Source organism: Centruroides sculpturatus, unplaced genomic scaffold (genome assembly GCF_000671375.1).
Source record: "Centruroides sculpturatus isolate CEXI.00-Female unplaced genomic scaffold, Cexi_2.0 scaffold287, whole genome shotgun sequence".
Classification (NCBI taxonomy): Eukaryota; Metazoa; Arthropoda; class Arachnida; order Scorpiones; family Buthidae; genus Centruroides; species Centruroides sculpturatus.
Window position 1 is genome coordinate 558,072 of NW_019384456.1, and position 12,371 is coordinate 570,442.

The window sequence follows — 12,371 nt, forward strand, 5'->3', positions numbered from 1 at the left end:
AGTGTCGATGATGTCAGCTTTGTCGAACTCCGGTTCTATATCGGGATCGGATGCAAAGGTGGTTAGAGCCGTGGTGTACCGCCCATGCCGAAGGTCTGCTTGATGCTCTTTTTTCATGCAAAATTACACCGGTAACAGGTTCCGTATTTAAGATTTTTATCTTAATAGATAGAAAAACATTCTTAAGAACATAAAATGATATATTTCCTTAATTGTAAGATGTACTGTATCATAAGTTTGAAATCAGATTTTAAGACTTTTCTGTGGAGAGAGAAATTTTTAAATGTCCAGTTTTTCTCATGTCTTGTTAAGTAACAAAAGAAAAAAACAATACAAATGCATATGTGATAGACAATGCTTGCCAGCTGTAAATAAAACATATTATATAAACTTTTATATCCCCAAAAAACTTTCATCAGAAAGGTATTTTAAACATTAAAAGAGAAATTACTATTAATTGTTCTTTTCTAGCAAAGCTCATTTCAACTTGTGATCATTGAGCAGGATAGCCAAAGACATTACTATCAGTGCATAAAGTATCGCATCATTCTCGTGCATGGTCTTCTGATTGTTGTTTTTGAATTGCAAATGCAAATGTAAAATACTATTGATTCTAAGATGAGTCTCTATTTCAGATAAGCAAAACTAGATAAGAAAGTGTGTCTTAGAATTGAGGAAATATGATAGTGAATATGTTATATTTCACAACTCTTAGTATTTTCAGTTGATCATAAAAAGTAAAAAGACAACACTTTTTAATAGTAAACTGAATCTTGAAAATTACAATAAATTTTCAAAACTTAACAGAAATTCTTGTTTATGTCTATTGTTTGACTAAAAGATTATTTTGAAGTAGAATTAATATAGAAATGAATAAAAATATACTTTTGTAGGAGATGATATACATGATGTCCCATAAATCTGAAACCATAGGAGTTACAGTAAAACCTCATTAAGCCAAAGTTTAAGGAGTAAAAATGTTCCAATGTGGAGTTAGTTTCAAGTTAACAAGTTTAATACCCAATTTCCTCAAACTTTTTTGCGATTGTAAATTTTGTGTTATCAAACCATTTCTCAAGAATCTGTTCATAGAATGATTACAAAATTTTATAGTTTATAGCATTTTTGAGGGAATTGTGAAGATACCCCACTTGTCCCTATCAGAATACCAATAACATACTGTATTAATAAAAGGATGTTGATGTGAGGTTGTAATGGCATGGTGTTGTGTTGTATTTGGCATAGAGATGTAATGTTTATCTTAATTGTCTGTATTCACACTGAATATAAGAGAAAATAAAGATCACAAAGCTATAAAAAGACGGAGAGACATGGGACATAAATTTCAAATTAAAATTACCAGCAATTTCAACTTAAGTAGACCATATTATATGGGAAACCATATATATTCTGCTCAGGATCTGTTCAAGGACTGCTTCAAGTTAATGCAGTTTAATGCAAGTTAATGCTGTTCAGGACTGCTTCAAGTTAATGCAGTTTGACCAGGTGACGTTTTACTATATCTTTATTTATTCTTTTACATGGCACTAAATAAGGAGGAATAAATTCAAGTTATTTTAATGACTTGGATTCTCAATCAGAGTGAAGTCACCAAAGGGTTTAACACGCTGTATTCAGGCTTTTCATCAATTGCATACAGTAGCCTGGATGTAGCCTGTTAAAATCTTCAGCAACTTCTTGCTGACTGAGTTTCCATCATTAAAATAACTTGAATTTATTCCTCCTTATCCAATGCCATCTGTAAAAGAATAAACAAATATCAACATTCCTATGGCTTCACACTTACAGAACACCCTGTATGTTGAGTGCAAATTTTCTAATTATTGATTTATTTTTCAATATCACTTAACAATATTTTTAAACACACTGCTTCATGATTGGTCACTAAGCTAAAATTGAATGACTAGATTAAGTAACTAGAGACACATAAATGCCTTATGTACTGTACTTTTCCAGCAATTTAAACTTTAATATAACTAACGTTTTCGGCTTGATTAATAAGCCTTCTTCAGGTTTTTGAACAGAGTTTCTGTTTGAAATGATATTTAAAAGTATGTTATTTTATAACAATATTGCATTACATTTTAAAAAATTAACAGGATTATTGATTAAGTTACAAATAAAACTAAAATATAAAATGAAATCATTTGAAATACTACAATGATGTTAGGTATTGCCACCTCTCCTTTTTAAGGAGGCTATTAAATAATAAACTTATGCATAGGAGAGCAAAACACAGTCTCTGCTGTTAATACAATGTCTTCTTAGTGTGGATTTAAATATTTCTAATACTTCCACCATTCTTAGTTTGCATTTGTTGTGTATTTGTTTTATAAGTTGAGCACTGCCAAAATCCTCTGACACCCTGGGTTTGCTTGCATACTGGGCAAGGGTAGTTACAGAATTATTTCTGTCGATATCATACTTACGCTTATTGATCCTGCACGTTAATTATCATGCAGGATGAAGATGTGCAAATGTTGAAACTATGGAATAAATAACATTTGAGAACCTAACTTCTGAAGTTTTTTATATAATAATTTTATATAGGACTAATTTGCTTTATTTTGTTTGTTTTATTTATCATATTCTTGTTATATATTCAAGTAATTCTAAACATTGTTTTTGCATAGAAAACCTTTAAAATCAAAAGTTGAAAGAAAAAAGAAGAGAGAAACAGAACCAACAGATACTGAAGAGCAAACTCGAGACAAAGCTGATGGTATATAAAAGAAAATTCTAAATTTAATTTATAGTAGAACTTGATTATAACATTTTTAAAAGAATAAATGAATAATTAAATTCTTTTCTACCTGCACTTAAATCAAATAACATAAAACAACAAAATCCCTTTAAGATACAGTTTAAATAAAAAGACTTCATCTTTATGTTATAATAATTAAATTAATTGAAATTTTAAAAAAGTTTTTAATACTTTTTCAGTAGTAGTTAAGTTATATATAAACAATTACCAAGCCCAAAATTAGTATTCAAATACCTAATTTCCAGACATTTTTAGACTCTACTTAGGTAATAAGTAACTAAACAAATTAAGCAACTTGGCCTAATGGTTGTTAGGTTGACATTTTGTATTAAATTTACTGTAAAATGCAGCCAATTGTCTGCCTTTAGGCCAAATTTCTTAATTTATTTAAATAGTTAATAGCCTAAGGATAGTCCAAAAACTTTGCTGATCAGATATTTGTATATTAAATTATAAATTAATTTATCAACAGCAGAGTTGAAGATGTTAACAAGACAAAACTGATAAATTTCAAATTTTCATAAATGTTTCTAAAATACAATATGTTTAACATTAATTTTTATAATGTTTGACTTATAATTAAAGACCAAATGTACAAAGTATTATTATATCAGGGATGGCCAAGTCTTGTGACAACAGGAGTCCTGTATTGCCTATCAGAAAAATACGAGAGCCGCAGCATCATCTGTTTATATTATATATACAGTAGAGCATTGATTATCCGAAACAATTTGGGACTGGGGTTGTTCGGATAACTGATCATGTATGAAAAAATATATTAACCTATCCCATGTTGAAATTTTTCTCTGTTGCATGTCGCTTTGTGTTGAATTTTCGTCATTGTTAAGCCTATATAAATATCACCAAACCCGATATATAATAAAGCTACATACCAACAGACTGCCGAAAACCTATCGGGCTAGTTTTATGCTAATTAATAAATAAATTACGTAATCAATTTGGCACTAGAGGTAAGCGTTCCTCTAGCTTACCTCTATTTACGTAATTAAATAAATTACGTAATCAATTTGGCACTAGAGGTAAGCTTACCTCTAGCTTACCTCTATTTACGTAATTAAATAAATTACGTAATCAATTTGGCACTAGAGGTAAGCTTACCTCTAGCTTACCTCTATTTACGTAATTAAATAAATTACGTAATCAATTTGGCACTAGAGGTAAGCTTACCTCTAGCTTACCTCTATTTACGTAATTAAATAAATTACGTAATCAATTTGGCACTAGAGGTAAGCTTACCTCTAGCTTACCTCTATTTACGTAATTAAATAAATTACGTAATCAATTTGGCACTAGAGGTAAGCTTACCTCTATTTACGTAATTTATTTATTAATTAGCATAAAACTAGCCCGATAGGTTTTCGGCAGTCTGTTGGTATGTAGCTTTATTGTTAAGCCTAACGAAAAGTTTTTAAAAATAATAATTGTGGCTATTGTATCATTAAAAATTATTTCTTTATTTTGCACAAACAAAATAAATATATTGAAAAATATAAAAACAAAAAAAAAATTATATTGCGGAAGTTAATCTAGTATCAAAAACGTTCTGGTTCAGCACGACACACATCCTGACACACAGTCCTCAGAAAAACACCACACAAAACAAGCAAAACTCTCTTTTTTTGGGTTTATCTGGAGATGTCATTCACTTGGGCTATATTCTCTGATGAGCTGAAGCAAAACACACCACTCATGATGGGAAAAAAGCTTCGGTCAAATACTGATCTGTCCTTAAGTACCCTCTCGACGTGTGTCATGCTGAATCAGAACGTTTTTGATACTAGATTAACTTCCAAAATATAACTTTTTTGTTTTTATATTTTCAATATATTTATTTCGTTTGTGCAAAATAAAGAAATAATTTTTAATGATACAATATAGTCATGCCAGCGCTACCAGCTAAAACACGCACAGCAACAAAAATAATATTGGAGTAGCCCAAGACGTTGCCAAATATTGCAACACCACAGCACTAGCAGAAATTTGAATTTGCTGACTGCATCGATTTCAGTTAATCGATGTTTCGGTTGATCGGTATTCAGATAATCGATGCTCTACTGTAGTTAAAATTCTACCATATAATATTGTTCTATAGTAAATATTACTATTACTTTACTTAAGAAGTACTTTATGACCAACCAGGTGAACAATCATTTAAATCTTTTAACTTTTCCCATAGCTTTCAGTTGCTTGTTTCAGGTTAAGTTGCAAGTTACAATTGTGTTTATATCAGACTAATATTATAGTCAAAAAACTTACAAAATTTTGTGTGTAAGTAACCAAGTTTATAAAAAGAAACTATGTTAGTATATGTATGGAAACCTCAATATTGGTATACAACACGTGGCTCATGAACAACAGTTTGGCCATTGTGATATTATATATTAGATCTGAAAAATCTGAAAAATACAACAGTATACTGTATAGAAAATATATTTAATTAAGGAACATTTAACAAAAGAGATTGCATTCTTGTAACATGAGAAGACACAAAAACAGGGCTGCAAATTAATTCTACCTTCAAATTATGCATATTTTTAATTATTAATTCTTCTTATCTTTTCTCATTATTAGATTAACTGAAAAATTTATTTGTAAAATTAAGCATGAAAGTTATTTTAGATTGAACACAAATGCTACTCTCGAGTAACTCTCACCAATGTTTGGAAATCCATTTATACTATGATATTTTATAGAAGGGATCAACTTGTCATATTTTCTAGAATATCAAGAAAACTAATAACTCAAATAATTATAAAATTATTGGTTTGTTATAAATAAGTTCTGCTTCTAATATTTTAGTAAGTTTTTACTTCAAAAATTATAATAATATAGAAACTTCAACTTTGTAAAAGATAAAAATCAAAACATTGAATTGCATAATGTTTAATTTAACAGAGAGAATTATATTAAATTTAATGTTTATGATCATATATGTTTAAAGCTCCTCCGGCTAGAAGAACTGCATCTGCCCCAGCTCGTACAAGTAGCGCTGCTTCTCAATTACCTAGTACTTGGAGTGGACAAAAATTATCCTCACAAGGAAAAGCAGCTACTCCTAGTAAGAGAGGTATGTTTAACACATTATTTTATTCTAATCATGTATTTGAAGTTATTACCTATCTGTAATATAAATATATTTCTGTGCACCCCTATTTAACAAATATTTGCAGCACTATGATAATTCTTCTCATAAATTCTCTCTTTTGCTTAGAGTTTTTGGTAATATTTCCATAAAATATGTTATAATATATCTTAATGAAATTGCAATAAAGATAATATACATTGGACCTGTCCCTCACTATCTGGTTGTCCCATTTGGACTTGACCAAACTCATAATGGGCTTATTTAAAAGGCCCTCTTAGTGCCCAGGGGGCAAAAAGAGTTTAAAAAAAGACTATAAATTGAATTTAAGATGGATTTTTTTTCACATTTCTTAACTTAGAGTTAGGTTGCATTTTAAATTTAAGATATTCTTCATCACTCTTAAAAAAATTTAGAAATTGTTAATTTTGGGAAAGAACAAATAACTGTAAAGCTAAATATAAGCAATGTAAAGAAATAAAAGTACTTGGAATGCAAACTTTTGAATGAAAAGGAGGAGGCATTATGGATTTCTCAATTGAAAATTATTCTATAAAAATCATTATTCCCAGAAAAGATGAGTCTTGGAATCAATATATTTTGTCTTTAAAACAGAAGTTTGTTGTAAAAAGAAAATACTATTTTAGTTTTATTTAATAAATTTTATTAAACCATGTTTTCTTCNATTAAAAAATTAGTCCTAGTTTCTAATATATTAATATTCAAATTATTCTATGAAGTGAAATCATATGCTGAAGATGGTCTTGAAAAGGCTGGAAATATCCTGAAATTTTTTAAAGTATCAACTGAACATTAAGATTACTTTCTTTTCTTTTTGGATTCCTTCAGTTTTGATTGAATCGGATTTATTTTATGCCAATTTTGTTTGCACCATCTCCTCCAAGAACACATCACCGGTGTAAAATGAGGGCAGCCTGTAGTTCAAACTGTATAACCATGAACATACATAATTTGTAATAAATCTATGAGAAATCAGAATTTGATTTACAGTGACTCACTTAACAATGATTTTCAAAAAAATTAAGTTATAAAAACAGGACTAGCTGTATTGAAAATGTTATTGTTTTTCATTCTACTAAATTTGGATAGATATATTAGCATAAATAACTTACAGTTTTGAAAACAGTAATTTATTAAGGTGACTTTAATGCTTAATTTGTAGCATCAGTCATCTCAGCAGCATACTAATCTTAAGTTACTATCAATTCCAAACCAAATAAGTGGTGTTAATTGTGTAATATTAATGCTAGATATGATTCAAGATTATTTTTATTATAGTTCACGTATAAATGTAATTTTTTTTCCTATGTCTAAAAGTAATAAATGAAGTGTAAACTAAAAATATTTAATATGCATAATTAATTACAAAATATATACATAAATTTAAAAAATTATGTTTTTTAGCCCGTCCCAAATCCGCTGAACCGACTCTAGGTCTCTCAAAACGAGACAGTAAATCTCCCAAGCATTTAACCAAGCAATCTATTAGTATTCCAGAAAGTAGCGCTAAACCTAAGGAAAATTTAGCAGGACCATCTGAATCTCCCACTAAAAAGGATACAAAACATAAAGCAGGTAAATACATATAATTTATTGAATCTCTTTCTCCACATTGGCTAAAAATAAAAATTATAATGTTAAAGATGTTAAGCAAAACAAAATACACCAAGGAATCGTAAAATAAACTCCAGTGTATGTTTTACTGATGGAAAATATAAATTTTCTAAATATTTACTGCTAAATCAGTAACTTTTTTTCATACTTCTAAACTTCTTTAGCATGTTTTTTATTTACAATACTTTCACTTACAAAGAATATGTATATAATTACCCTGTAATTCTTACTGTTTAGTTTTTTGATTTCGTTAGTTATGGCAATGCAGTGCATGAGTGATCTGCTTAGGGGAATGCTTTCCAGGAAGTCTTTTAAGAGTAACTGGTCCTTATTTAGGCATTAAAGATGTGTAGTAAACCTGAAAAACTCCACTTGACCAGCCCATCCTGTCAAGGCAAAAACACAACTGAACTACTAGTGTTCAGAGAATGGAACTGCTTGGCTACTGGTGGACACCATAATTCTTACATTCATTACTTATTATGTAATAATTCTGCCTCCTTTGTTCGAACTTTTACACTTCTATTTTATGCTTTCTGAACTAAAATTATAATTTGTGTTTTTGCAGCATCTTTCAAATGTTCCCATCCCATTGTCATCTTGTTTGGAAGGCTGTATTTATGAGTTGTAAAATTTTGAAAATTCAACACATTAAAAAATGAAGTTTTAAATTGAAAAACTCTGATAAATGAATTTAAAAATAGATATCTTAATCTTAAAAATTAGCGAATGACTAAAGTTATTGATAATATTTTATTAATAAATAACTTATTCTTCTGAATTGCAGGTCGAACTAGTTTCAAAACACCAAAAACTTCGGAACAAGTTTCTCATGCTGTTAAACCCCGTCCAATACATGCTTCTGCATCGGCAACTGCTGTAGTTAATGGAGAGGATGGAAAAATATGGTTGAAACCTTCTACTTCGGAGGCAAAAACTATTCAATGTGATAAAGATAAAGAAAAACCAACTATGAAAGAAAGCAAAGATTCTTCAAAGGATAGTTTATCAGATGAGACTTCTATGGGTAAAACTAATAATGTAGTAGAAAAAAGTGATAAAAAAGATGCTACCCGGCCAAACACTTTGCCGTCTGTTAATGGAATGGATTTAAAAAGTGAAAGATTAAATGGTAAATGATTAAATTTTTTAAGATAAAAACCAGTGATGTTAAAATGAAATAATTAGATATCTTAATGTAAAGTTTTTAAAAGGCAGTCATAAAGTCACATAATAGATGATACAATGTAGATGCTCAGTTTTTTTTAATCACCTTCTGTGTCAAAAATCTTTCAATACTTATTTGACAAATATTACATAAATAGTACAGTACATACTTGAATCACATGAATCAACTATGAAATTTAATAAATTATTGACTATCATCACTTGGTGATTTCCTGTTTTTACAACTGGTATAAATTTTCTGTTATGGTGTACAAAATACTGTATTTAAATGTAATTTTTTCATTATCTCTGTGTTTCAATGTATACAGGTTGCTCATTTTACACCAGATTGAGTTATACCAAATTAAATTGATAATAATGATTTCAAATTTTCCACAAAAAATCTTTTTCCATAATGTGTAGAAAATTTTTTGTAAATGCTAAATGCAAATATTTGTATAAGAATTAACAAATTTAGTAAAAACATTTAGACACTCAAACAGAAGAGGAGACAAATGACGATAAACTAGATTGTGTTATAAAGATAATAACTACTGATGCCCTTAAATCAATGGGTTGACTAATGCCAACTCATTGATTGAAGAGCATTGTGAAGTGGGCCCTGACTAGGAGTGAAGTGACTTAGGAAGTGATTAAATGAAGGCTTAGCACTTTATTATGAAATTCTCATGAAGAGGAAAAGAAAAGCAAGGGAAAATAACTTTGGATTCATATTTTAAAAGATGTATGATCCTAGGGCAATCATTTATAGAACTGATGTTGCATCCAATGATGCTGCTACATGAAATTGATACAAGAGTGGGATAAAAATTGCATTGTCAATTTTTGTTATAAATAAATAAGTTATTATTTTGTATTAGTCAAATTATATTGTTATTATTGAAAAAATTCACATTCCTATTTATTCCTTAATAGTATAGATTTAGTTTGAAAAAAGAGAAACTAATCTTAATTGTCAACTGACAATTAAGATAGTTTAAAAAATTACTTAAACTATCAACTAAATATTAAAAAATTAGTCCTAGTTTCTAATATATTAATATTCAAATTATTCTATGAAGTGAAATCATATGCTGAAGATGGTCTTGAAAAGGCTGGAAATATCCTGAAATTTTTTAAAGTATCAACTGAACATTAAGATTACTTTCTTTTCTTTTTGGATTCCTTCAGTTTTGATTGAATCGGATTTATTTTATGCCAATTTTGTTTGCACCATCTCCTCCAAGAACACATCACCGGTGTAAAATGAGGGCAGCCTGTAGTTCAAACTGTATAACCATGAACATACATAATTTGTAATAAATCTATGAGAAATCAGAATTTGATTTACAGTGACTCACTTAACAATGATTTTCAAAAAAATTAAGTTATAAAAACAGGACTAGCTGTATTGAAAATGTTATTGTTTTTCATTCTACTAAATTTGGATAGATATATTAGCATAAATAACTTACAGTTTTGAAAACAGTAATTTATTAAGGTGACTTTAATGCTTAATTTGTAGCATCAGTCATCTCAGCAGCATACTAATCTTAAGTTACTATCAATTCCAAACCAAATAAGTGGTGTTAATTGTGTAATATTAATGCTAGATATGATTCAAGATTATTTTTATTATAGTTCACGTATAAATGTAATTTTTTTTCCTATGTCTAAAAGTAATAAATGAAGTGTAAACTAAAAATATTTAATATGCATAATTAATTACAAAATATATACATAAATTTAAAAAATTATAGATTAAGTAACGACAAAGTATATAATATTGAGAATATCACAGCACGAATTTTAGAAAGAATATATCCCTGAAAATATTTAAATTATCATAAAATGGTCATTTTAATGAGAGTGTTAAAATATAAAAATCTCATTTTATTTTGAGATTTAAAAAAAAAAACATAATTAATAAAGTTAATTTTATATTTAGACTCTTCCTCACAAGCTGAACCTCTTCCTGGTCCAGTACAGCTAACAACAGTTAGGTCTCCAGAAGAAGTTACGGGAGTGAAATCGCCAGATCCAGAATCTTGGACTGTACCGATAGAAACAGGTAAAGGGTTAGAATGGACTGATGGACAAACTCCAGGTATTGTTCTTATTTCATCCAAAGAAAGTACACACCTATCCACAATCATAATCCTGGCATATGACAATTTCACTGATTTATGGTTTAAAACAACTTTTAACAACCCCAAAATTTTACATTATATATATATATATATATATAGAAAAATAATAGTTAAAAAAAAAATGCTTATAAATTTTCTAAAATTAAAATTGCTTTAAGTTTTCAAAATTTTTCATTCAGAATTTTATGTAAAGATACAGTACTTCATTAATCAGGAAATATATTTTTATGTGGCTTAAAGAGCTCTAAATTTTTTTTTCTTATTCTATCATTTTATCATTTTTCATCATATAATTTTAAATTCTACAAAGTAGCTATTTATTAATATGCTCAAATGACCAAACAATTATTATAAAAAGATTTTTGGACTTTCTTAAACTGCTTCGTAATATGAGATATTGTTTAAGATAACAGCTTATTTACAATTATAAAAATGATGATAACTGTATCATAGTTTATGATTTATAAAAAATGATATAATTAGAGCATTAAAAATAAAATGCTCCAAATTTATTTCCAAAGTGCATTAATGTAATGTAATGTTAAATGCTATAGTTTCCAAACTGTTAAGCATTTCAACATTTTGAAATTGTTTCTTGTAGTTAATTTAAAACATTTTTAATTATGAAAATATATACAATTTTACTCTTCAATTTTCATAATGTTGTAACTATGTAAAAAATTTTTAATATTTATTTGATCACTTATATCACTTTTTTGCTGAAAGTTGTGTAACTTTTTTTAATCCTTATAGTCATTGTTTTTAACATTAAAATTGCAAGTAAAACTGAAGAAGTATTAATTTAACAATATATTAACATTTTTGAAACTTTTAAAATTTTCATAACCTGTATGAACAAGTGTTCAATACATCATTTGAATCTTTGTTTGAACAGTTTCTCAAAATGTCTTTAGAAGGGTTGTGTAGACAATGCATATGTAGTCTTTCCCAAAATAAGAATAGAGCTGATGTGTTAAATCTTAAATATGTATCATTCCACTGCCATTATTAAGCAATAAATGAAGTGAGTCGTGTTGAACCCTGTAATTTGAACCTTAATATAATCCCTGTTTACATGACTTATAAATTTCAATTATTTCTAATAATCATAAGTCTGTGATATCACATACTAGAGAGATAATTTTAGCCTTTTCCCACTGCAGTTTTATCCCACGTTCATTGCAAATACTTCTAGTGCTGTTGAATGTAAACCCTTTTCCTACTAAGTAAACATGCCTTTTAATTGTACTGTTTACATTATTGGATGTTGCTTCAACATATTTCATGTCAATCCCCCATATCCTGTCTTCTAATATAGCATAATATAAGCACCAGGCTTCTATGTAGAGGTCACATGGTCCTTATCATTACATAGCAGTTGAAACACCAGATTCAGATTCAGATTCTTTTAATGAAACATACAAAAAATTAGTACATACTTGGCGCCATTTGCACACAGCCAAGTGAATTCAGAAACAAAGAAAGTGAGTACAGTGAATAAATGTAATTGAAATATTATATAGAAAAAAAA

General features: G+C 28.4%; 2 protein-coding genes across 4 annotated transcripts in view; one reads left to right on the plus strand and one right to left on the minus strand.

The window, feature by feature from the left end:
• Positions 1-12,371, minus strand: part of LOC111620693 (ras-related and estrogen-regulated growth inhibitor-like) — a 151,223-nt gene that overhangs the window by 123,578 nt on the left and 15,274 nt on the right. The window lies entirely within an intron of this gene.
• Positions 1-12,371, plus strand: part of LOC111620686 — a 132,583-nt gene that overhangs the window by 108,221 nt on the left and 11,991 nt on the right. Inside the window, exons 12-16 of the mRNA XM_023362663.1 lie at positions 2,655-2,743; positions 5,748-5,873; positions 7,314-7,484; positions 8,311-8,655; positions 10,639-10,797. Coding sequence (XP_023218431.1) covers positions 2,655-2,743; positions 5,748-5,873; positions 7,314-7,484; positions 8,311-8,655; positions 10,639-10,797 — 890 coding nt within the window. The remainder of the gene's footprint in view (positions 1-2,654; positions 2,744-5,747; positions 5,874-7,313; positions 7,485-8,310; positions 8,656-10,638; positions 10,798-12,371) is intronic.